General features: G+C 41.4%; 3 protein-coding genes across 7 annotated transcripts in view; 1 reads left to right on the top strand and 2 right to left on the bottom strand.

Moving 5' to 3' along the window:
• spen (spen family transcriptional repressor) overlaps positions 1–17122 on the bottom strand; it is a 28238-nt gene extending 11116 nt beyond the window's left edge. Inside the window, exons 1-10 of one of the 2 annotated variants that reach the window (XM_085145323.1) lie at positions 16997–17122; positions 10871–11191; positions 4016–4630; positions 1498–1655; positions 1129–1329; positions 897–1048; positions 675–800; positions 423–536; positions 205–318; positions 18–118 (exon numbers count right to left, since the gene is read on the bottom strand). In XM_085145323.1, coding sequence (XP_085001449.1) covers positions 18–118; positions 205–318; positions 423–536; positions 675–800; positions 897–1048; positions 1129–1329; positions 1498–1655; positions 4016–4630; positions 10871–11070 — 1781 coding nt within the window. In that variant the 5' untranslated portion in view covers positions 11071–11191; positions 16997–17122. Of the gene's footprint in view, positions 1–17; positions 119–204; positions 319–422; positions 537–674; positions 801–896; positions 1049–1128; positions 1330–1497; positions 1656–4015; positions 4631–10870; positions 11192–13869; positions 14469–16996 lie in introns of those variants that run through there. The other variant, XM_085145322.1, reaches the window with a different exon arrangement.
• Positions 17123–17129: 7 nt separating this feature from the next.
• Positions 17130–20644, bottom strand: tmem82 (transmembrane protein 82). 4 transcript variants are annotated; one of them, XM_085145330.1, is made up of 7 exons: positions 20395–20644; positions 19828–20118; positions 19650–19719; positions 19288–19486; positions 18710–19124; positions 18339–18526; positions 17130–17850 (listed from the first exon to the last, which is right to left on the bottom strand). In XM_085145330.1, exons 2-7 carry the CDS (start codon positions 19919–19921, stop codon positions 17770–17772), a joined length of 1047 nt encoding a protein of 348 aa, XP_085001456.1. In that variant the 5' UTR covers positions 19922–20118; positions 20395–20644; the 3' UTR covers positions 17130–17769. The 4 variants fall into 4 exon arrangements, with proteins under 4 accessions (XP_085001456.1, XP_085001455.1, XP_085001453.1 ...); XM_085145329.1 differs by having other exon boundaries at positions 19828–20167; XM_085145327.1 differs by having other exon boundaries at positions 19828–20221.
• A 4034-nt stretch (positions 20645–24678) lies between these two features.
• smim1 (small integral membrane protein 1) lies at positions 24679–25615 on the top strand. Its single transcript, XM_085145331.1, has 2 exons — positions 24679–24837; positions 25272–25615. The coding sequence occupies exons 1-2, from the start codon at positions 24743–24745 to the stop codon at positions 25396–25398; spliced, it is 222 nt and encodes a 73-aa protein (XP_085001457.1). The 5' UTR covers positions 24679–24742; the 3' UTR covers positions 25399–25615.
• Positions 25616–25670: the final 55 nt, after the last annotated feature.

The raw sequence follows: 25670 nt of genomic DNA on the forward strand, positions 1-25670 counted from the left end.
AAGCCAATTTCACAAACCTTCTTTCAGAGAGAATATCATAAAAGTCTCGAATATCCTGACCAGATGCCTGCATTGAACGATAGAAGGCCATCTGACTTTCCTGATTTGCAAAGTCCACCTGAAGAAGGAAGAAAAACTGGTTAGAGTGTGTCAAGCTCAATAACACAGAATGAAATTTCAGAGAAAAATCTATATTTTACTTGCCTTAATTTTATTCCCCCCTATTTTCCATCCCTTTGTGTCTTTAACAGCTGTTTGAGCATATTCAATGTTGTTATACAGAATAAGGGCCATTCCTTTCATCCTGTCAAGTACAACCTACAAATATGGCAGAAAATACGGTAAAAAGTCTAGAAAGCAAACAAAAGATTAAAAAAGAAAAAGAAAAGTGCAATAATGAGCAGAAAATTAAACAGGCTTACCTTGACAACATGTCCGTATCGGCAAAAATGACGAGTAAGAAACTGTTCAGTTGTATTCGATGCTAATCCATCCAACCAAACGCATGTCGTTGGCATACTCTTCCCAAAGCCCAGCTGCAAAAAGAGAACAAAATTTCAGTCAGCAATTCATTTACCTTTTCAACTTACACAAATGTCTTTGGTTGAGAAAGACAAGAATGTTGTAATGGTGTAAAGGTTAGGATTTACAATTAAAATCAAATAAATTCTTACCTTTAGTCGGTTGTTTCCAAGATACTCGCCATCCATCTTTTTTATTGCCTTACAGACACTGGCAATGTCACAATATTGTAGAAAGGCATACTGTGGGGCTCCATTCACCTTCTTAATGTCAATATCCTTTGGAAAGTTAAATGTTCTGTCAGTAAGCATGATTATCTCACAGCACACAGCACTGCATGCTTTGATTCTCAAATTATAAGAAAATTAACCTACCACTATATCTCCAAAACGCTGGAAGATGTTAAGCAGGTCATGGTAAGTGGTGGTCTTCTCTAAGTTTCCAATAAATAATGTCCGCGTGGCCTTTGGATGAAACTCATCAATCCTCTCGTCCAAGGGCCGGAACTCATTCTCGCTTTCCGTCTCTAAAAATTGCTTAGTGTGAGCTTACTGACACGCCAATATTCACGTTTTCTTTACAATGCAGTTGGCAAAGAAAACTTACCAGGGCCATTCCAGGCTGTGACATCAATTTGCATGCCAAAAAAAAGCTTCCCCTTTGATGCTGCAAGGGCTTTCTCTTGGTCCTCTTGCTGACGAAAGAACACAAGCCCGTAGCGCTCTTCTGAAGCGCCGTGGATTTGCACAGATGTGACCTTTCCATGTTTTTTAAATTCATGGAACAAACCATCCTTCAGGCTTGTGTCTGTAAATAAAGCAAATGAATGCACCATTTAGCAAAAAAATACAAAGGTAGTTATTTTTTAAAAATAAAATTTGCCTGAATTTCATGCATCACTATTTATTTTTTGTTTTTTTTACATTAAAAAAGGCACTTTATGCTCACATACTGCTAGAGTACCACTAAACTAACCTGTTGAGCGCACAGGGAGATTTTGGACCTTGATGCCAAAGCTTTTGCGTGGTTCATCCTTGTCAAGGGAGGATAAGGGAAGTGCTGAAGGTGCAGGCACAGCTGTCGACTGCACTGAACGTGCTGGAGAGTCATCGCTTGAGCTACTGCTAGAATCACTGTAGCAAAAGAGCAACATGAATTTAGATGTTAAAGCCTCATAGTCATCTCTCACATTAGAGATGCACAATAAAAATTATGTGCCTGGTGACTGACTATCCAAGAGTAACACTTGAGAATATAGTTACATCTAGTATATATACACACACACACACACACACACACACATACATATACATATATATATATATATATATATATACATATACATACATATATATATATATATATATATACATATATATATATATATATATATATACATATACATACATATGTGTGTGTGTGTGTGTGTGTATGTATGTATGTATGTGTGTGTGTGTGTGTGTATGCCAGAAAATGCCAGAAATTACTACTAGTGCACAAACAACAACAACAGTTAATATATGACTTTTGTTAACACTGCTTTAAATAAAAGACCTAAAATCCAAAGACATGATTCTGTCTAAACTGAAGGGAGCTGCAAAATTACCAAGGTTAAACATTGCCTTTTCAAAACTATGCATAATTTATCTCCACATTTCAGATTAAATATTGTATATACAGATTTTCATTCTGGAAAAAAAGAGCATATGATGCATTGTGAACGTGTCCTTCCACTGTTTAAAAAAATGCAATGGCTCCCAAATGATGACAAAAAACACGCCCCTCTCCTCGCAGTTTCACATTTAGATGCTGCATCGAGTTATGAGTACAAAAACATTTGTACATGAGTCGCAAAATTCATGGCTGCCTCATCCACCTTTTATTTCAAATGATTCCCATGTCTGTCTCAGCTTTCTAGGCCCTCTGCTGTTTGTTTCCTTCTCACTTTCTCCTCCTGTGCTCAGACACTCCCGGAAGAGCTGCTGACGGAGCCTGGCCTGTGGGAGTGGGCAGGCAGCCAGCATTGGCCAGAAATTTCCAGTTCCAACTGGATCTCACGGAGGGGGGGGAGCCATTACCCATACACAGAGGTAGGCAGTGAGAAAAATATAGCAGCCGTCTCCTGAAATTTCCCCATAGCACTTCCTCATCAAACCACATGTGTCGCTACATGTCGTTAAAAGCTGTGGACTCTGCTGTGTCCAAAGGTGATGCCGTTAACCCCTCTCCAGCATGTTTATTTATGCGGTGGAGTAAATCCTCTTGGGCAGACATGCTTAAAACGGCAGGATTCTTCTCCATTTGATTTACTTGTAAATTTATAGAAACTTGGATGAAAATACGGTTACCACAAATAAAGCCACATACGGCAGTGCACAAAAATGAAACTGACATCACAATCACAAAAATGTACACACAGCATACCAGGAAACATAGAAAGTCCACATATCTTGTGCCATTATGGTATGAGTCTAAGCTTTTGTATGCAAATAATTCGACCTATGGTTAGGTTGTGTGAGAGGGTGTGTGAGATCAAACTACCTAAACCTTACTTTATTTTTAAACTTGTGTTTTGGTTTTATTTTGGACAAAATGAGTACTATATTTTGCCAAATGTATCTTTAAAAAAGATTTATGATAAGTTTAGCATGTAAAGTATAAAGGACATGAATAACACATGGATTCATACTGAAACCAGACTCTATTGAAGGCAAGCTAGCTGTAAACGTAAAGCCTTCCTAGAAGAAATAAAATGCATCTCAATTTAATCCAGTTTATGTAAAGCAGTTCAGGTCAAATCTTAACTACGTAACAATTGTGTCACTAAAGGTATCAAAGGTCATTTTCCAAGCTTCTTTGGCTCCTATCAGCAAATAAAACACGGGCAAAGTTTTAAAAACCAACGAGGGAGGGGGACAATCAAGTGTGGAGTAATATTCCCCGTCATGCTGTGTCTGTGAAATGTATTTTTTTTCTATCGTGCAGACACTTCTCTGCAATTGTCACCTTCCACCCATTGTATCTCCTGCTGGGCGGAGCCTCTAGATACGACACAGTCTCTAAAACAGAAACAACGAGCCTAACTTTACAGGTTTGGCCACAACACTGTGTCTGTCTGTCCACACATACACATGCTAGTGAAGAAAGCGACATAAAGGCAAAGTAAACACAGCTCCCACATAAATAGGTGTCACCTGTTCTATAAAGAGCCTATGCTAACGAATGACAGAAGTTAAATGCACACATCTTGCACAAGTCTGAGTTTGTTTGGTGTGGGTGTGAAAAATATTGCGCAATCCATCCATCCAAACAGATGATAAAAACGTAAGCTGAGGAAACCGCTTTTTTATTGAACACAGATAATGACGGAAATATGAGTTCATTTCCAAGTGCAGAGGCCAGTTTGGATCCAGAAGGCCACCGACTGGGATGCACAAAGGTAAACAACAGCACATAAGTAGAAATCTTGACAGAAAGATTAAGCTTCACTCACCTGCCACTCGTACTGCTGCTGGTACTGCTGACTGAGTCTGAACTGGAGGAACGGCTGCGAGAGCCTGACCCACTGTGGGAGCGTGGAGGACGAGTGGCCTGACTCACCAGTCTCTGAGGAGAGGGATTTCGTGAATGCGTCGAATGTGGAGACCGGCTACGACTGTGGCGGTAGGAACGTTCCCCACGCCGACCCCTGTCCTCCCGATACAGGTCCCTGTGAACCACACTGGCCAAAGTAAAGGGTTCCCGGGCTCGAGACTCGTAGCGAGGCTCGGGTGTCTCAAATCTACAAGGGCTCCTGCTGTGGGAGCGGTAGAAGCCAACCCCGCTGGAAGTAGACCCTCCGCTTCCTCCCGTTGTGGCCCCTGAAGATCCACTTGTTCCGGTGTTCCCAGAAACGGCACTAACTATAGTTCCACCGACTCCTGACGGCACAGTTGTACCACTTCCGCTGGAGGTACCAGACCCGCTCCCAGCTGTGCTTAGAGTTCTCTCCCTCGCGTCACGGTAATAGTCTGTTTCATAATGCCGCTGACGGTCAAAACTGCTACCAGTACGCTCGTGAAGTCCATAGGCACTGTGATCGTACCCCCGATCCCGACTTTCAGTGGTCCTAACAAACATGAAGAAACAACAAGTTATATTACAGTTACACTTTGGGCATAAAAAGATAGCTGCTAGCATCAGACAGTGGACAAACAAAAATTAACAGGTGTGTCTGGTGCGTTTGTCAATAATTAGACACATGGAAAGATTGGGCAAAGTGTTTTGAGAAGGGCCAAGCTAGTTTTCCCCCCATCTTAAAGAAAGCACTATACCAAGGGGATTAAAGTAACAGCTTGAGGAAACTGAGCATCAAGTCTGACATGTTTTCATGGCCAAACCATTTATGGCTTTCAGATGAACTGTATCAAATTCTTCTGCGACCAAAGCTACACTAGAAATCCTCTTTCTAGAACAAGAATGCTGCTATCGGACTGTTTTTCGTGCATTTCTGTCAACTCCAAGGTGTTAATATAAGCTTTATGTTCATTCTTTTTTAGATATATCAGTAAATCAACATAGCACACCTACATTTTCAGCAAAAGGCACGCATCTGGTTTATAACCGAACAGAAATCTATATTATATATCAGAGCTACCGTAATAACAGGAGTGGCAGATTATGTCATTATAGGCTGTAAAGTCCTACTGGTCTGCACACTATAACAGAAGCCACTTCTAAAGGCGTTTTATTAGTCAAGCCTGGATAAAGGTTTTCGAGGTGACTTTTGACGAGCCTTTTGTTTATATCGTTACACAATTTGACACAACTTGTTCCACTGAAAACTGAATCTCCTCAGTAGCATCTTTTATGAAGACGCACATTAGAAACGGCCCTGAAAGGACATTCTATTCAGACCCGAACACTCGCTTTCTGAATAAAGCAATTAGAAATTAATTTGGTAATACGACTGCTGTGTCATTACAACAGTCGTATTACCAAACTCGCCATAATGAGCGGGACAGGGCGGCAATTACCACCGTTTGAATTCAGATCAAATTATAATCAGCAAATTAGCCATGATGTTCCGACACAGGGCAGAATGTGGTTTAATATGACAACAGTTACAAAACTTCATTAAGGTGCTTCTGTAGATAAAAAAAACACGGCGTTTATTCTTCTAGCAAGTTAAAATCAGAGGATGGAAAAATAGTTAGATTATGGAGTCAGACTTTAGAGAGGAAAAAACTGCGAAGTCTTATTTAATTTACTGCAAAAACATTATATTTATATCTGTGTAATAAAGGTATAACTAATCAAATAACTAATCAAATATATGTCTGGTCAAAGCTGCATAAAGCTAGTGTAATAGTAACTAAATAATACTAGTAACTGTATTTGCTGTATGTGTGCACAGTCTGTTCATAAGGCTGAAAAAAAGAGAGAGGGGAATAAAACAACAAAAAACCTTGTGCTGGCAAACATCCATATCATAAAACTGAAACATCTTCAGGTTGATTTTGTGCATTGACAAAGGTCCCATAGTTCTGGTGCTTTCCAGAACCTGCACTACCTTCTTCTCTCCTCCCCTAACATTTCCTGCCAATCTCCACACTGCACAACTCACTGTCTGGAAGAAAAAAAAAAGCCTCATGTGCAAACTATACAAATGTTAACAAGACTTGAAAAAAAAAAACCCAAAACATTATCTCATTTTATTCCACAGACTGACTTTTTAAATTTCCTAAATGCAAATCTTTTGAATTTTTTTATGCTTTTGTCTATTTGTCTAAAAATGTGTTTATGTAAACATTTCCTTGCTTTTTTATTTGCCCGTAGTTGAACTGCATGGTCAAAAAAAAAGCTTCATATTAAAGGTAATTAAGCAGTGTCAGGGTTATGAAATGCTCATGAATGAGTTTTGCTTTGCAACTGGTTCCTTATGTGTCATCACACGTTTAATGGTTTTACATTTACAGTTTTTCAGTGTTTGTGCTCTACAGCTTTAAAGTGGTGATTCCACTGCAAGTCTTCTATCACTTGATTTGGATCATTTAATTAGTGGAAATTCTTGCACAAATAAAAAATGTCAGTTTAATGAAATCTGGTGAGTCAAACCAAACAGCTGACCTAACGATCTGGATTTCTTTATCCACAACTGTAGTGAAATCGTCTGCCTGCATCTCAATCACATGCTGCCTGCATCTCACTGAGACGGCAAATGGATTAGACCTGTTGTTACAGAAGGCTTCTGCTATTCCTCTTAAAACATATGACACAAGCATCTTTCCTCCTCACTGTCATTTGGTAAATGATGCTGAAGATTAGATTAGGTTTTTCTTTTTTGTTTTTGTTCCCAAATCTGGCCATTACACCTGTGTTCAAAATATTTATGCTCATACTTTATTGCTATATTTAAGGCAAACATCCACTTAAACCTAACCCTTTGTATTAAATTCATAACCCATTTTAAAATCTTCTGTGCACCATAAAGTGCCAAACCTGGAAATATTCATCAGTGTTTAACCTTTGACATAACCAAGTAGTAACCAGGAGGTCATCCATGAAGTCTTTTCACTAAGGGTCGTAAGACTCGAGAAAAGACTGTATGCAGCGTTCACACTGCTGAAAAATCTTGAGGGTAATTTAAGTTTAGGAGACTGACACCACGTCTGTATTTCGTTGCATATACATAAGAGTAGAGCAAGTTAGGAGAAAATACTCTTTCAGCTTATTTGATTTAATCATCTGTGTGCTGGATTCATGAATAACATCTATGCTATAACGATGTCGGCTGTGAAAATGACGGATTACCTTGACCCCTACGTGCTCTCGAAAATGCTAATTTGCTGGCACAAGGCTCACTGCTCAACAGATACCTTTCAATTTCTCTTCAATTTCACTCTACACAAATCGGGTTTTACATTATTCATCGAGCTTAAAAATAATTCTGTTAGACTTTCTTGACAGAATTTCCATCAGTGTTTGATTATTATCTACTGCGGAGCATGCTAAGCACCTGTTTTGGGACACGTGAATAGCATAATTATGTGGAGACATGCCAGCAGCATGACAAAACGCTGCCTTGTATGGAGGCTCCGTCATATGGGAGCCACTCATGCACATCCATTTAAAATCAGTATAAGAGATTAATTGTTAAGTCTCCATTTTGCAGTACAAACAACAAATTGAATCTAATTGTTGAGAATCTCTTTGTCTTGCAAGCTAGAACACAAACTACAGAGCTAAGGTTTAGCGATATCTAAATGTTTAATTTAATTAAAAAGAAAATTTTGAAAATAAAACAACAAAATAGGAATATTTCTTCTGGTAATCCAATAACTGGAAGTCACTTCACCACTCAGTGAGTTGCACGATTACATAGAAACATTACATACATCTCTTTTGTTAAATTGTAAAGCTTCTATATAAATGGCAGAGAAAAGCCAGAAAATCTAACAAACATTACAAAAGGAATATCCTACATAAAAATAATATTAAATGTGTTTCAGGAAGGATTGTAGGTCATTTTTGTAAAACAGTTACTTAAAATATTTTTACCACTGTACTGTTTCTAGAGTTTAAAATGATATTTAGGATTTCGACTCTTGTTTTAAAGCTGACAAAAATTCAGATATTCATTTAAAATGATCCAGAGCTGACAAATGACTACAATTTTCTTTATTTTCTTTACCAACATTTTAATAAGAACCAAAATTAAATCAGCAGAATTGTAATATATAAATATGTTGTTTTGGGGTTTTTTAAGTAAAACTGATTTTATATTAACTAATATTTACTAGCAACTGGTCAGAAATGAAAACTAAAAAGATTTCTGACAAACAAGATAATATAAGCATCATGGTTCATGGACCGAACATGCTTACGTGCACATTCAGGGCCCAGGCAAATAATTAAATCAAATTAATCAAAGCAAAATTAATTAAGCAATAAATATATAAACAAACTAAAATCTTAAAGTGTGACTGTAACAAAACTTGAATTAGTGAAAAACACGAAAAATTGATTTGATCTACATCACTTTTTATTTCTTTTCCTTCTATTTTACTGCATTTAGCCATTAGGAGAATCCCACCCCCACACTTCACCGCATATTTCTTTAATCATAGGTATGTGACAAATACTTGAATTTTGAGCATTTTAAAAGATTCTGTAGTTTTTCTTATGTTAAAATATTAATATTTTATATTGAAAAACATCTTTACAATGATCATTCATTATAAATATCAGCTGCGTTGTGGATTCTAAAGAGGAGAGAGGGCTGGGGGAAGGAGTTGAAGGTGGGGTCAGGTCAGGTCAGAGGCAGAGCAAAGAAAGCAATACAGGTAAGGTTCAAACTCACAGGCAGTAATAATGCACCAGCTATTTTGGTTAGTGTGGAAAATGGAGAGAGACAGGGATTCAAACTAGGGGGTTAGAGAGGACAGCTAAAATGCACAGGGCAGGACATACCAACCTTTTGAGAGAGTGGTAACTTGACCTATTATTCCAAATACAATTTTGGGAGATAGAACTTTGTGAGCAAAAACTGGGCAAAAATGTTGAGTGGAGAAGGGGAAAAAATGAAGAAAACTAGTTCACAACAGAATACGTAATCCTCGTCTTCAGCACACGGGACCTCATGAGCACAAATGAGTGGTAGTGTCTGTTTAGTTAAAACAATGAGGACAACTTTGGCCTTGTAGAGATCCATGTTAGGATGCTTTGTGTGCTGGAAAATGTCCGAGTCTAAATATCCATCCAAACAGGAGTGAAAAAAACAAAACCTGTGTTGTATTTCAGTCCAATGCAATAAATACATGATATCCAGGAATCCACCTTTAGTTGACCAGTGATTCCCCAACAGCAATGGCTGATGTGAAAAATTAAGTCTTGAGTCTTTTGCATTAAGTCCTGCACATTCCACTTTGGCCAACACCGTTCACAGCAACAAAGTAGTCAAATTCCTTTTGTAGAGGGAAGGAAATATGGCCACAAAAAGTTAGGAATGAGGAAGATGTCACATGAGTAATCCAAGTTCTTGTTCATAGTAGCACCATACTCATCCCAACGGTGAACAACATGCATAACAGTTCAAAACACTGTTGGATGTTTATGTCTGCCTTTTCGCTTTCAAGCAGAAGAGAGTGCATGCTGTCCCAGCCTGGACAGAGTCAATATCAAACACTGTTCATAGGTGCATAGCTGCTGACACGGTGTAATTGTATCCAAAGTTTAATTATAGTTCCACATTTAGGAAAGAAGGAGGTAATCCAGAAATTTGACGTAGGTTATCTCCAATAGCATGGATGGTAGCAATTTTCCAGTCACAATTTCCAGCAGTCCTCTTTGCATTGTATGATCCAAATGTTCGCTTTGCTCATCGAGTCTGCAAGTCTCAGTTGTTGGAAAGTTTAAAAAGAAAAAAAAATCATCTCCACAAAAATAAGGCGGGAATAAAAGTCTTTTGCTCACTTGTTTCTGTTGATTCTACTGAGTCGGATCACCAGTAGAGGTCTCCCAGCACTCAATTTGTAATGCCCTGATTTTAGACATAATCCCAAACAAAATGAAAAAAAAAGAACCAAGAAAGCAACCCATACCTTTAGAATGACCGCATATCCTTTAAGTACTGGGCCAGAGTTAATCCAACAGTGGGGAATAAATATCCTCTGTAGATCCTCCACATGACTCCAGCCCGCGACAGAAGTGCACACCTCAGTGAGGTGGGCATTATAACTTAAAGCCAAATTAGACTAATCCAAACAATGGTGTTCTATACATGTAATGTGTGCTCTTGGATGTTTGGTTACATGATGAAAAAGGGGTGATATTAATCCTCCGACAAGGGCACGTAACTCCAGATTAGGGGAATCCCGGGGATGGCTGCTGGACCACTCTCTCTTTTTCTCTCTTTCCCCCACTCTGTATTCTCTATCTTTCTCTCTCTCTCTCTCTTTCCAGAAATCGCCAATAATCCTGGGAAAATTTACGATATCCAATCTTTGCCCCGTATTTTCCTCAAATGATATTTCCACCTCACAGAGATGCTTAAAGGTCACAAAGATAATCCCCAACAGCCATTTAAACTACTGACTATCATTCAACTATCAGATACACTTGCAAACGTGCCCTCGTTTTAACAAAAATATCTTAAGTGTCTACCTGTAAGTAGGAATCCAGGAGCGCTGGCTGCGCTCTGAGGAACTTAGAAGGGATTCCTATTAGATTTCATTGTCGAACACAAGCTCATTTTCTCCTCTTTAACCCCCAAACAGGTAAATGAACAGATGGTGAAAGATGGTTGGAGGTAAGGTGTTTACCAGAAACTACGGTTCCCCCTGCCTTCAGAGAAACTTTGTCCACTTACCCGTCTAGTCTGCGTTCATAGCGTCCATCTCTGCTGTGAAGCGACGTGGGGGGCCCATACACGGCCCCCCCTGCCGCCCTTGTGAATCCTGATACATCCCGGCCGCGAGAGCTTAAGGACAGACTATCGTCCAGCCCCCTCGCCGCACTAGGAATTGTTCCTGGTTCATTGTAATCAGTGCGCAGGTCTCTGTCCCCCATCTTGTTGACAGCATTGTGAGCCTTCTGAGCACTTTTAATGTCCACAAAATCCACAAAGGCCGCGACTCCACCTTCTGATCCCCGCTTGGGCAGGACCTTGACACTCTCCACTCGTCCATATCTAAAGTCAGAATAGATTAAAAGCATGGTTACCACCAGGTTTGCAGCTGCAAATGTGTTGCATAACTTTTTAGGAATGTTAAAAATCACGCAGGGTTCTGCACAGTCCTGAAATTGACTGTGCGTACATGTGCACAAATGTCTGTGGCAACGAGGGAGATGAGGCAATTTTGCTACTCTTACTTTCCCTACTGTGGTACTTTCTAACACGGCAACAGTAACCCAGCAACTGGACTTGAAACCCTGCCACATTGCGTGTTAATAAATGCATAGATTTTCTAAAATTAGCACGTTTTCCGAGCAAAAGGTGCTGCCATGAAGACACAGCTACTGAAAAACACACGTTTGAGCAGTTTATACAGCGATGGGGTTTCTTTAAGAAATTCCTCATTAATTTACTGATTTTACATATATATGTGTGTGTGTGTGTGTGTGTATATATATATACACATACATATATATTGTATATTATAGCCTATATTTATTTTTAAGGTTTAATGGGAGTTATAATTGCTGGATACACCCTTTTCAGTCTTGAAAATGACAAAGCACCTGATCAACTGAGGATTCAATTTTGGGATGAGAAGCCTGTTACAGAAAATTTCTCCCACTGGAGAGTTAAGAAGCTGTTATCATCTTCTATAGCCCCCTCACCACCACCACCAAAAAAATGGGTCTTTTAGCAGTGTGATTTTCTGCTGTCCAAGACAGACAGTAGGGTGATCACAAAATTTATTGGCATGCCAGTTCCCAACACCGAACAGCCCCCGACGCCATTTTAGAAAAGCTGTTCACACTGCTTACTCATTCTGTCGTCCCCCATCTTCAATGACTTCTATCACACATTGGGCTGTCATGCACCTGCATACCCTCGCTACCTCTGGGTTAACGCTGGCGCTGAGGTAGCGAGCTGAAAAAAGAGAGGAAAAAAAGGGCTCGCCAGCACCGTTCCCCCTACTGCACAAAAAAGAAAGAAATGCTGCCAGCCCCCCCCCCCCCCAAAAAAAAAACATAACGTTACGTTGTACTTCAAACAGGGGGTTATGTAAATAAAACGGTGTATATAGGTAGCTCATCTTTACTGCTGCTCTCGGAGGCTGCACGTATTAGATACGAGCCATATTTGTAGCCGAGTCTCTGCATCAACCCACTGCAAATAATAAGACCGCGAGAGGGCAAAGCACCAAATGCATATCATCTGTTTTTATATTTCATCCAGCTGTAGGTTTGGATGAGGGTGGGGGAGGTGGGGGGTGCTGTGGGACGAGTATGGCTTTCGGTTACACTGTGGTTATTAAGGATTAATGTTGCCATTTAGCAGCTTTCATCCGGTATGGCGACGCCCACACAGTGATAATAATTAAAAATCCAAAACAACAACAATATAAAAAAGGTCTCATATGGGCAAACTGGTGTTTTTGGGGCAGTCTGGTTACCAGCATATGAACGGAGACGCGGGCTGCTATTTCCTTGACAGCCGAGAGAGGAGAGAGGCGAGAGCGCGCAGACAACCGTGAAAGCCACACGCAGGAAAAAAAATAGAAAGAAAACGTATTTAAATCATTATTCAGCCCGAGGAAGATAACAAAGAGCTAAAGGCACACAGACAGTCTCCGGCGGCTCGCTCTTAACCAAAAGTAGCAATGGAGCTCAGTGCGATTATGGCAGGCTGCATTACAAATATACATGTGTGTGCGTGTGTATACATGGATATGCTGTCTGATCTCCCCTGAAATCAGATCACGCTGCAGGCTGTGCGAGTCAGCGCCGTTTTAACAACCATTTTCTGTAAACACTACAGCGTTACAGCACTGCACATCTGCTCCGCGGCACAGCCGAGCCCGGTCAATCACAGCCAGTTTGCCGCGGCGATGTTGCAGCGTGGACGGCGGCGTGACGGCGTCACCTTTCGGCTTCTACAGACTCGTGTTAAGATGTAGGAACGGAGCAAACGGCACGCTCTCATAGATGGGTGCACAGCGTGCTAATAAACCGCGGTGTGTGTGTCTGTGTGCGTGTGTGCAGGTCTGACTGGAAGCAGTGACCTGACAAACTCAGAGTCGAGTCAGACAGCAGAAGCAAACACAGAGACTTTATGGTGTCTGCCGGAGATGCGGGCACGTATAAAAGCACGGGGCTCTCCGGGTAGACTGAACTTTGTTTACACTGACTGTGCACCACAAAAACAATAAACAAGAAAAAGCCCCTTCTTTACGGTCACCCGGTGGAAAGGTAGGCTGCTTAAAAGTCAGCCTGCTTAAAAGTCAGCCTGCTGGCAATGCGCACCAGGAAGACGTAAGAGGGGTGAGTAAAGTTATCACCTAGCTCGACAAGTTAATAAGCGTGTCAAAATGGCAAAACCATATGTCCGCTGGCTGCTTGGCTTGGGGTGGCTGAGGCGTGCTAGCAGATTTTGCTTTTTCGTCTCAGCTCAAACGCAGGAGCACCGTGTGTTGTTGTTGCTGCTCGGATTGTGTGTATGGAGAGAGAGAGGGGGGGACTGACAGCACAGTTGCCAAATGGGACTTTGCTACAGGGAAACCTCCTGCTTCATCCCGACTTCTCTAAAATGTGACACAACAGAGAGAGAGATGCTGGACGTGCACCGCTCTTAACATTACAAAACGCGCACAAACACACACACATACACACACGCCGCTCATTTGTGTTTCTACTCACCGCTTGAAGTGCTCAATAATTTTCTCCTCTCGTACATTTTCGGGTAAATTTCCCACCCATAAATGTCTGGTTTCCCGGACCATACTGTGTGCTCCTGCTCCCCGATCATACAGATGAGTTTGCTATGTCCGTTTCTCCCCGTGCAAAATACAAAAGCTCTGCAAAATAAACGGCGGACAAGAAAAAAGATGCTTGGCGCAAATCATTGACTGCTCGTTGTGGCCCAATGTAAACCATTAGGCTGTATCCCCGCACGCTGTTTGATACTCTTCAGTGTTAAAGCGCGATCTTGCCCCTCATGAACGCGCTCCGGTCTGTTCCCGTGACTAGGCGCGTCCCTGACACCATGCGACCTTTGGGTGTCGAAAGAAAGCATGTAGCTTCCTAAAAAGATGCAGCAACTTCGCTTGTAATGAGAGGCACACCGCGCAGGCGTGGCTTTGTGTGTGAACTTCTTTTTTTCCCTCCCCGATGAGACGGTCTTTCACCCCTGCGCATGCGTGAGAAAACCCCTGGTTGAATGGTGGTGCTTTGACATCTGCAGCTTCACAAGAGGATCCCATCAGTGGCAGTTAAGTGTGGCAAGGTGAATCATCCTGCGCACAGCACAGTGAGCCCAAGTCTGGTATTTTTATGTTTCAACGTTGTAATAGTTCAGTTGTTATCAAAGCACAGGCAAAGAAAAAGTGAGCCATCAGCTCACATGTTAAAAAGTTACCAAAGCCTTCAGTGTTGCTCCCTGTCACCTAGCTGGTTGGCACTCATTTACCATATCCAACTGCTGGGACTTCAGATCACTGCTCTGTTTGTCTGCACAACAAAATCAGGAGAAACAGCAGTAGCTGCAGTCCAGTCATTCATAAGAATCAGGATACTAGATGCACTCTCATTCTAAGCACAGGTTGTGTTGAAGTTTTTGACACTTGAAGCGGAAACTTGCACACAGGAAACAGGAAACTGAAGGACAGCTGTGGGCTACTCTGCATGCTAATAATCTAACAAGAATGTGCTGCAAGTTAAACTGTGACCAACTTATTGACTCCCTGAAGTTAAGTTTAAGAGATTTTTTTTCCTCCTTAACTTGAATTAGTGTGAATAATATGCTATGTCTTCCCAACACTGGTGGGATGTTTTAGAGTAGACTGCTATCTGGAACAGAACAAAACACCACATGAGGGCCTTTTTGTGAAAAACAAAAACAAAAATGTTTCCACATAAACTGATATAAGGCACTGTTGCAGGGAAATAGGGGAAACCACATAATTCATAACTTATGTATCACAGAAAATAGTTTGCTTGTCAGTGTGTCAAGTGAAATTACAGGAAGTTTAGGTGGATTTTCATGAGTTTCATATTTTGACAGATATGAAACTTATGTGGGAAACTGTTCTTTTGTATGGAAAAGATCAACGTACTGCTAGATCAGTAAAAAAAAGAAAAAGAAAAGCTGAGGCAGTGACACAATAAATAAAATCCCCAAAATTCAGAATTCCCAAGCCGGATCGTCCAGAAAAGCAATCCAGCAAACTCGGGACAACACGGCTAAGATTACAGTAAGAAACTTTACCACACTGAGGTAGTTTGAATGTGTTTGAAACCTTTAAACTTTGAATTGACACATATGCCTTCTGCATGTTGCACCTGCAGTCTGTCAGAGCAACAAAAAAAAAGATGCTTTGACACATTTTACTGCTTCTACTACTGGGTTACAAAAGGCACAGGGAGCTGTTAAGTCAAGTACTTTGACCTGGTCTGAGCTCTACTTTAAGCTAATAAGTAACACAAAACAATCAGGCCCCTGTCCAAAAGTCCAAGAGTACAGTGGCGATAAGCCCTCTTGTAAGGGAAAATAGAAACTGTATGTGTGTGTGTGTGTATTTTTCTTTGACCGACTATCCCCATTATAAAACATGCACACTTTCTCTGAATGACCACCATGACTGATAAATAACAGACCAAATAATGATGTCCACATAATCAAGAGGGGCGTCAACATTTAAGTAAAATGGTAGATGAACAACTATTTTCTCCACACTGTGTTGTGCCTAAATCCGCCTTGGAGCTGAATTGTTTTATTTTTTTATTTTATTTGTAATTTTTTGCCTGTGGAAAATGATCACTGGCTTGTTTGGTTTGAAAAAAGCTGCAACTACAGCGGGGCATTATTCTGCTTTTGTTACTATATTAAGAATACTTAAAGGGAGAAGTGCGCCTGCGTTAAAATGCAGTAACAGGGGACACGCGAAACTGCTTTGCGCATGCGTCCACTGTGCCTATCAGATGAAGACAGAACAATCTGGAAATCTCCAGAGGAGGTAACAACGGCGCTCAGTCAGTTCTATGGGCATTTTCACCGTACTCGGGTGCTCAGAGCGTCCTCCCTATGTCTACTGAAAGCGTCCTGATGTGGAACTTTACTCCATTAAAAGTCTAATAAACCTCTGGGAGTACAATTTCTCATTTTGGTGGATCGACTAGACACCAAAAAACTAAATTTCATCTTCAGTGATTTTCAGACGTGGATTATCGTGGAAACTGGACCGTCAGGCTAATGTTTCCCCCTGTATTTTTTTTTGATACGGGATGACGGGACTGACATAACAAAAACCCTCTCATGGAATATGTTTCTGTCTGTCCACAGCTCTCAATAAAGACAGATCTAATGGGCATAACACCGGCGACACATTGTGGATTTAATTCGATATGGGTGTTAAATTGTCACACGAAGTCAGGCTTTAACCTTGGCTACTGTTATTGAGACAATGTAGCACAGACTGGAAGGGCGGTATCTCAAACTTCCTCATAAAAAGCCCCTTTGAGTGTAGCCTAATAAAGCGAATTTGGTGCCATTACAACAACAGTGTGAATTAATACGGCTTGCTAGCCGTTTAACAGTGTGTTTGTCCAACAAAATGGAGCTAAGGTCGACGCATAATCAAGTAAACTAGCTTTTTCTTTGTCTAACGCCATTTTGTGTGTCTTTGGAGCACTAACGTTGTCGTCAGCCATTTTGCCTTTTCTTTTCAAGCACACAGCCTTTGAACACTAGCAGAGCACAATGGTGTTTGCGGGCCTGTCGCGGGGAAATAAGTGAACAAACAACAAAACAATAAACGAATAAGCTTACCCACTGCCCAGGCTGTGTGGTATGCAGTTATTGGATGTTTGCAGTCATGTCAGTACTGCACTTAGTAATGTTAGCTCCTCTGTAGAGAGTGCATTTACCTGCTGTAACAGCGACTGCTTTAATGGTTAAAAACGACGACGTGATATGGGAGTCTAAATTTACATTTTCTGTCGGTTTTTTTTTTTTCAATAAATGGAATAATTTCCTATTTTGTGCAGCTTTATTATTACTTGTGTTTCTCTTGAATACCTACCTCATACTGCAAGAATAAAAGAAAGGGGTTCAGCATTGGTGAAATATAAAAAATACCATTTAGTTTGGGTTTTGTATTGCTTATCAACTGAAAATGCTGGGAAATGCAAAATCTACTGAATAAAAAAAATAATACTTTGACCTTAATCTGCTCTATTGGAAATGATCTCAAACGGTAAATCTTCCCAAGAGGTCACACAGACCCAGACAACCATTACTGTTGAAACAGTATGACTAACCAGCAGGAAGAAAACAAGCTTAAGAACACATCCTTAGCATCCTACGAAGTAAAATGAACTCCAGGACTTGTTGAAAGGCTGCCTATTGAATAGTTGTTGATAACCATGAAATTCTTTTAGAAAATGTGAAAAGACTGTAAACATTCCTTACATGATGAGTTGTGTCAAATATTTAATACAAAATGCATACTACATCGTAGGTACAAAGCAATGTTGCCTTGATATGATTTCCACTAAATAGTGCCATTAAAGAGACGTGCAGGCTTTAAAATCCCAGAGTGCCTATCTCTGATGCTCCTTCTTCAAGGCTCGTGGTTTTTGCTGACGCTCCCTCCTTCTGTACTCTGTATAATCCTCTTCATCCTGTGTGAACACAGCAAAATATGATGCTAGAAACGTGGGTGACTGAAGACATGATGTCTGCTGTTAAGCTACAGCCAGACATATAGCTTAGTGAATGATGTAGCCATGATTTCTTGATATGCATGATTCTCAATCACCACATTAGCTACATTTTAATAGCAAAACAGACCCAACTCACCTTAAAAGTCTATTCAAATGCAAGGTTTTTTACATTTGTTTTATTTTGCATTATACTTTGTTTAAACCCCGCAACTTTAAATAGGTCAGCTCAGTGAAAGGAAAAGTAGACTCAGTATTCTGAGTCAGAGATCACGTTGACCTGAATCTGTCTTGGGGGTCTTAAACCTTCTCTATCCGGGATACAAGTTGGAGTGTCATCTTGAGACTCATCTAATGAACATATTGATATTCTGCTCCAGTTTTGGGAGGCCTCGGTGGGAACGAAGTGCTTTTGGCCCCGTGTGCCGCTCCCAGGGAGACTCACTGACCTGTGTGGATGCTGCATCCAGCAGATCCTTGGTGGGGAGCAGACAGCTAGCCTCTCCGAGGAAACATATTAGGATGTGGAACACGTCTGCCCAGCGTCCAACAGTCAGCATCAGGACCATCAAACCCCCGAGACGCACCACCACTGCGTTGACGACGGCCTGGCTGCTAGGCAGACGGTGTTGCTCTTCTACAGAACCATGACATTAGAGGACAATTAGGGAGAAGTATTTGATTTAAATTTAAACAAACTAAAAAAATGTCTTAGATTAGCCACAGATGCTGTAGTGATTAGTCAGGTGAATTGAGAACCACTAAGTGATGCTACTGGCATATCGCTTTGTAAGGGCTTATGTCTTTAAATGTTTCTCACCCTGCATGTACACCACCAACAGCGTATAGCAGATAGTAAGTGGTGTCCAAAACCTAAGGGCTTCTGTTGCAGAGAGGAAATGTTGGTTGATGGTTGAAACAGCAGCCAGCACAGCCACAGAGAAGGTAATGATGATGGTCCTGCACAGCATGGGCAGCAGGGAGCTGCCCGATGTGAGGAGGCTGATGCAAATGCCGCAGTAGCCCTGTGAGCTGTGGAGTTTATACAGAGTTATGACATGGTGCAGCAGGTTTGTGGCCTGCCTAGCCAGAAACCAGCTGAGTGCTGCTGCCAGGAGCAAGCATAGCCAGCGCTGCGCCGCCCCCTCGTGTAGAAAGTGCAAACTGCAGGTTAGGGCGCAACCCAGAGAGAACTGGCTTTGAACTAACAGCTGCTGCAGAAATTTCCCCGACTCCTGGGAAAAAAAGAGGAGCACGAGTGATGAATGAATCAAAGCAGACGGCGATGGCTGTCGCGAGTCATCCTGACACCAACTCAGCAGAGTAAGCCACAGAAAAATCACCTTATACAGCTGAGGCATATTCATATATATTTTTATCACATAATTGGTTTCTTACTGGTCCAGCTGTAACCAATCCAGAGACAGCTCGAAGACAGAATTCTAGTACCACCAGTGAGGCCACACGGGAGCCCACTACACACAGTATCCCAGTTACAAAGAGAAACTGAAGCAGCCCAGTAAGTCCAGGTTTTGTCCTTATCGGATGACCGGATGTCTTCTGAGTTGATGTGTCTTCACCATTTTTTGTACTCCAGCTCCAAGTTGTAGGGAGGAGAAAAAAAAGTCACATCAAAGACATAAAAATAAACTGTGTGGATGATGAAATCCCTTTAAAATCAATTATTTTTAAAAGTGAAAATGGGAAATTCTTCAGCAAAACACCACATAAGTCTGTACACAAGAGGCGACCTCTCTCACCTCTCCTCCAAGAATAAATGCACTCTCAACAGGGAGCACAGCACAGAGATCCCACATGCTCCTACCAGCCCTGCAGGAAGAAGATAGCCGTGAATTTCGAGCACAAGTAATAACAAACCTCAGACATTTACTCTTTTAATAAATGGCCCGCAGCTGTGCTGAAGGATGAGGAACTCACCTTGGAGTAAACTTTCCAGTGGATTTATATCTAGAGTCAGCCACCCTGGTAAGAAGTAGGAAGTTGGAAGAAGCCATGTGATGAAAGATAACATAGTACTACCTCAAGGGAGGAAATAAATCACCTTGAATGTCTATAAAAGTAAGCTACTTTAATAATCTGCACTCTCAAGATTCATCTTTTATGTTCTTAGATCGCGTTACAGTGTTGGGAAGTATCAGCTCAGCGCTTCTGTTTTTTTTCTGTTGCCCCAGCGTTGTGCTTTGCTCACCCAGAAGCCTGTTCTGTGTCCTGTACCAAAGTTCAACTGAGTGTCAGTGAAGCAGAGGCGCCCTCAGGCCTGAGTCATGGCAAGATAGTGGAGGTTATTGCACCATGGGAAAGACTTTACACTCTCTCTGAAATATAGTCGCAAGCATTAGCTGAGTTCTGTGGTGATCCGCACGTAACAGCGTGGGATTATTCTGATGGCATTAAACTCAAGAAACAGTTGTAGACTTGCAATATTATTAAACAGCAATATTATAATAATATGTGAAAAGAAGTTAGAGTGTGAACAGTAATTACCTAAAGAGTTATGGGTAGGTAACTCCAGGCCTCGAGTGCTGGTGTCCTGGAGGTTTTAGATGTGTCCATGATCCATCACAGCTGATTTAAAGGGCTAAATGACTCCTCAGCATTTCTTGAAGTTCTCCAGAGGCCTGGTAATGAACTAATCATTTGATTCAGGTGTGTTAACCCAGGGTGCGATCTAAAACCTGCAGGACACCGGCACTCGAGGCCTGGAGTTGCCTACCCCTGAGTTATACCAAGTGTGTGGGATGAGGTGTATAATGGTAGATTTAAAGTTGGGGGAAGATGGAGCTCAAATATAGCTGCAAGCACAAGTTCAAGTGTCACATTTCTACAAATATTATTTTATTGTCTCATCAAGAAACAGTTGTTTGAAGCAAAACATACAGCAGTGTGCAAAAGTTTTAAGTCACCTCATGTGTTATTGGAAAAATGCAAAGGTACAAAGAAATCGTCAGGTGTCGGCTGTGTGCAGGCAGGAGTTGGACCCAAAATGCAGGCTCTCAGACACGAGGGATGAACTCAAAATCACAGCTTAATTGGCTGGCAAGGAAAATGCATGCAACACAAAAACTAAACCGGGAAAGAATAAGCTAAACTCATGGGGAAACCACACAGAGAAACACAGCCATGAGGGATGACGGGACACCGACACAGAGAAACACAGCCATGAGGGACGACGGGACACCAACACAGGGCTGAATGAGACACAGAAGAAGAGCACAGCTGGGAGAAATCAAAACTGACGAGACAAGGAAGCAAAGCAGGATACACTCACATGAGACGCAGACCTTCAAAGTAAAACAGGAAGTATAACACTGAGACACGGTGGAGACAGAGCAACTAAGAAACACAGAGACATAAACCATAAGGCAGAGAACTCTAAGAACCAAAAGGCTAGAGATGATAAATAATACACAGAGGGAAACACAAAGCACGGAACACAAGAAACTAGACTCAAGTGACAAAAAACACAGGAAACTCAAAACACTCAGTCAAAAACCCAGGACCCTAACAGAAATACAGTATAACAGTTTGTACAGTACAAACTTGACAGTAGGTGTTTGGTATGAACACCGTTATTTTTTCTGATCTCTCTTCGGCAGCTTTCTTGTCATGTCTTTAAGTAGTTTTCAGGAATAGTTTTCCAGGCTTCTTTAAGGACAAGGGTCCCCAATCCCAGTCCACGAGGGCCGGTGTCCCTGCAGGTTTTAGATGTGCCCTTGATCCATCACAGCTGATTGAATGGATAAATTACCTTCTCGACATGTCCTGAAGTTCTCCAGAGGCCTGGTAATGAACTAATCGTGTGATTCAGGTGAGTTGACCCAGGGTGAGATCTAAAACCTGCAGGGACACTGGCCCTCGTGGACTGGGATTGGGGACCCCTGTTTAAGGACATCCAAAGCTCTTCTTTGGATGTTGGCTGGCTTTTGTTCTGTTCTCTGTCAACATGATCCCACTCTGCTTGATTAATGCTGGGGGCCAATCCATGACTGTCAGTGTTCCACTGTTTGTGTGTTATTCAGTGTGTTTATTCAGTTATGCTTTTACTGCATTGGCAGTGTTTTTGGCAATGACTTTATGGCAATGATCCAAATCACACACTTTCCAAATGGTCGTGTATGGTGGCTCAAAATCAAAATCTGTGTTTCTGTGTTCATAATTTCATCTGTTTTGACAAGACTGGCTAAAAGGTGTCCCTAAACCATGACAGAGCCTCCACAGTGTTACACATATGGCTGTTGACATTCACTTGTTGTACCTCTCTTCTGACCTCCTCCTTCTATAATGAGAGTGATTCCTTAAGAATGGCTTCCTGACAGCCACCCTTCCACTGACACCATTTCCTTTGAAGCTTCAGTGAACAGTGGATGGATCAGCTGAAGGGCCAGATCCATCCCTCAGGTCTTATGTCAGGTCTTTTTTAAGGACATGCTACTCACCATGAGTCACCTTGTCGTTGCAAAAATTACTATTGTATCCACAGTTTAGCTGTGTCATCTTCAATATTTAGACTCAGTGAAAGAAACTGGAACAAATTGCATGTTTTCGTCACAGTCTTGTAGTAACCAAGTGCCATAAGATACAATGTCTTGATGCATGCTCAATCATCCAGGTAAGGAAATCGCAAAAAGTTGATTCTGTTCATCTGGACGTAGCATTTTCAGTGGGAGAAACGCTTCGGCACTCATCCAAGTGACTTCTTCAGTCTCAGCTGACTGCAGGTTTCCCCAATCTTATCAACAGTACATTTGCACAATAACTAAAACTAGCCCACTGAATCAACAGTGGACTGTGAGGTCAATTCCTTGATCATTAATATGCAAATTCTCATGACCATTGACCAACAACCACTGATCAATGGCCATGAGCACCATTCACAGAGTTAGGGAATGGCTGCAATCACAGCATTGTAAGATGGTGAAAGATGTACCCTTAGGCCCCCTCCTCGATTCAGAGATGGTCTTTCCCTTTTCACATAAAGAGCCTACCTGACTCCCCCCTCACACCACTTAGCTGCTAAGCGGATGGCACAAGACAGAAGAGCTAACTCGTCAGGCCACGACTGCAGTCTGTTCATACCTACAAGCCAGTTGACACTCTTTCAGTGATGACGATGGACACATCCTGGACAGGGAGGATCGCTGGTTTGAGTGGTTGTTGGTCAACGGTCATGACAATTTTCATATTAACCATCAAGGAACTGACCTCACAGCCCATTGTTCATTCAGTAGGCTGGTTTCAGTCATTATGCAAATGTTCTTTTTATAAGGCTGGGGAAACCTGCAGTCAGCTGAGACTGAAGAAGACACTTGGATGAGCGACGAAACGTTTCTCCCGCTGAAAACGTTACGTCCAGATGAACAGAATCAACCTTTTGGGGGCCTAAGATACAATGTAACATTGTTCCTTGCTAAGTTGTCTGTTATGTGTAGACACAACTCAGGTTCATCCCTTGAGTTAGGTGTCTTTTTGGTGCCTGGTAATGACCTGACACTGACCTTTTTGGTAAATTTCAAGGTCAGTGTTAACAAAAACAAATATTTCTCTTAAAATGTTTAGCTACAAGGACTGGACTAAAAAACGAGTGAAAACACAGGCAATATTTAAAGAAAGACTTTGAAAGACCGTCAGAAACCCTGGAGAACTATTGCTTAAGACCAGTTAAAAATATCTGAAAGTCTGGGTCTTTAGAAAGAAAATCTAAAGAAGTACAACATTGCTTATTATTTTTAGGTTTGTGGGAGATGTATCACATAGGGAAAGGAGAAATAGGCTGCAGGCAAGCTCAGTGCGTGTCCATAAGTGGGCAGCAGTGTACAGCATTCAAGTTAATGATGAATGAGTCTCTACCTCTACCTGCAGAATGTCTAAAGCAGAGTGAAACAACACTAGTGCAAGCTGTAGTCTTATTAGGATCCATTATATCCTTGCAGATTGTCAATCCACAGTGCTGAAGTCTTCTACCACGATTCTTCTTCCTTCCGATTTCAAGGATCAAATGATTTGAATGTTTGTTAACCAGACTGGTTAAATCAACTTAACAACTTTGTTCACATTATTCTCATTAACTCAACTTCTCAGCTTAAAATATGACACTTCAAGGTAAGTAAAAACAAAATCCCCTTGCTTCTTTTGAGGTATTACCTTGTATGTACTGTAATAAAAGTAAGTCGCAGGGATCATTGAATTATGTGGCCCCTGTGTCTGAAACAGTACTCGGACTGTACTACAGTACTGCATTTTGCCTTTTCAGTGAAGCCAAGAAGTAAACCTGCATGCTGTTGTGTTCAGCCCAAACCATTAAACTCTACAAAATCAACTATCTTTGCTAAGCAGTGCACTATCTGCACAGGCTCTGATGAAACAGGAGACTAACAAACTACATTGAGCTGGCCTTTATCACTGAGAAAGAGTCATTTAACAGGGTCAAAAACAACAGATGGATTAGGAGCAAAGGACTTATGACAGGCTGAGGCACAGCTCTTCGTCTCAGTCGCTGATTTACAAGTGCCGGAGAGCAGAGATTCCTAAGCAGGCCGGTGAGTGTTTGTGACTCCTACAGGTGAGCAAGACTTTTGTAAGACTGTGAGGATATGAATGGAATTTGTAATCCTTCAGTCACTGCTTTTTGAACTGGATTATTTCAGTCATGAGCTATGGTTTAGCCCCGGGATATTTGATTGACTCTAAGATACCCTAAAAGTGTTAGTATTTTGTTACGAAGACACAACTGTCCAAACTCGCTGTTTCAGAGCGCAGTGAAGCTCAACACTGAAGCAGCGAGTGAGCGGTGATTCCAGCAGATCAGCCACTGAGACGAAGGAAAACTGTCCTCATGGACTCCAACGGTTCCGGCAGCGTGCAGTACGACCGCTGGAATGAGGACAACATCAACATGAATGTAGAGGCTTCACAGTCCTCACTGAGGAGGTGAGACTTAGAAGATAGCAGCTGGGCTTGACACCACACGAGGACTAAGTTAAACTGACAAAGGTTAAATGTGTTTAATAAAAAGAATCCAGGTTTTATGAGTTTGACATTGACCATACAGTTTAAATCAAGTGTAGGAGAAAGGTTGTAATGCAGTTTTATCCATGTATCCATCTCAATTAAACTTGCTGCAACCTATTTTTTATAGTTTAAATGATATGTAGTTACTTCCTCCAGGGAACTTATGTTTTTGACAGTGTTTGTGTGTCTGTAAATGGGATCGCTCCAAATTCTGAATGAACTGTGGTATAACTTTGTTTTAAAGGTGCAGAGTGGGGTCATGTTATTAATCCATTAAAATTAAGCTTACATCCACCATAGGTACCAAACCACAGGTACCAAATAAACCTGCCCCCTTTCTTTCCCACTCACAGGATCTGCAACAGCATGTGTGTCGGCAGCACTGGAATAGTAGTAAAAGCAGCAGGAGCCGTAGCTGCACTGGTGGCAGTTTACATCCTGGGATATGTGACGGGGTACTACATCCATCGATGCCCGTAGGGGAACCAGGAGGTCAGGAGAGAAAAGAGATTTAAAACACACCAAAAAAGCATAAACTTCATATGCAGAATGAGCTGTGACTGAATCGGATTTATTGTGATCAGAAAATATACAAATTCATGGTTCATACTGATACTACAGCACATGAAAATGGAGTTATATCATTATATGATGTTCTATGAAGTGTAAAATATTAATTCATATCCTTCTCCAAAAACATCAGGCTGTTTTTTTTTGTCCAAACTGACAACTAGAGATAAAATCCTTTGGGC

Source organism: Neolamprologus multifasciatus, chromosome 20, assembly GCF_963576455.1.
Source record: "Neolamprologus multifasciatus chromosome 20, fNeoMul1.2, whole genome shotgun sequence".
Taxonomy (NCBI): domain Eukaryota; kingdom Metazoa; phylum Chordata; class Actinopteri; order Cichliformes; family Cichlidae; genus Neolamprologus; species Neolamprologus multifasciatus.

Bases quoted from the DNA above. Each gene is read 5' to 3' on its own strand.
- tmem82 (XM_085145330.1), bottom strand. From the start codon at position 19,921: ATGTTATCTTTCATCACATGGCTTCTTCCAACTTCCTACTTCTTACCA. The intron at 19,125-19,287 runs GTAAGAAACCAA...TTTTTTTCCCAG, and splicing joins GATTGGTTACAGCTGGACCA to GAGTCGGGGAAATTTCTGCA. The intron at 17,851-18,338 runs GTCAGTGAGTCT...GTGTTCACACAG, and splicing joins TGGATGCAGCATCCACACAG to GATGAAGAGGATTATACAGA.
- smim1 (XM_085145331.1), top strand. From the start codon at position 24,743: ATGGACTCCAACGGTTCCGGCAGCGTGCAGTACGACCGCTGGAATGAG. The intron at 24,838-25,271 runs GTGAGACTTAGA...TCCCACTCACAG, and splicing joins TCACAGTCCTCACTGAGGAG to GATCTGCAACAGCATGTGTG.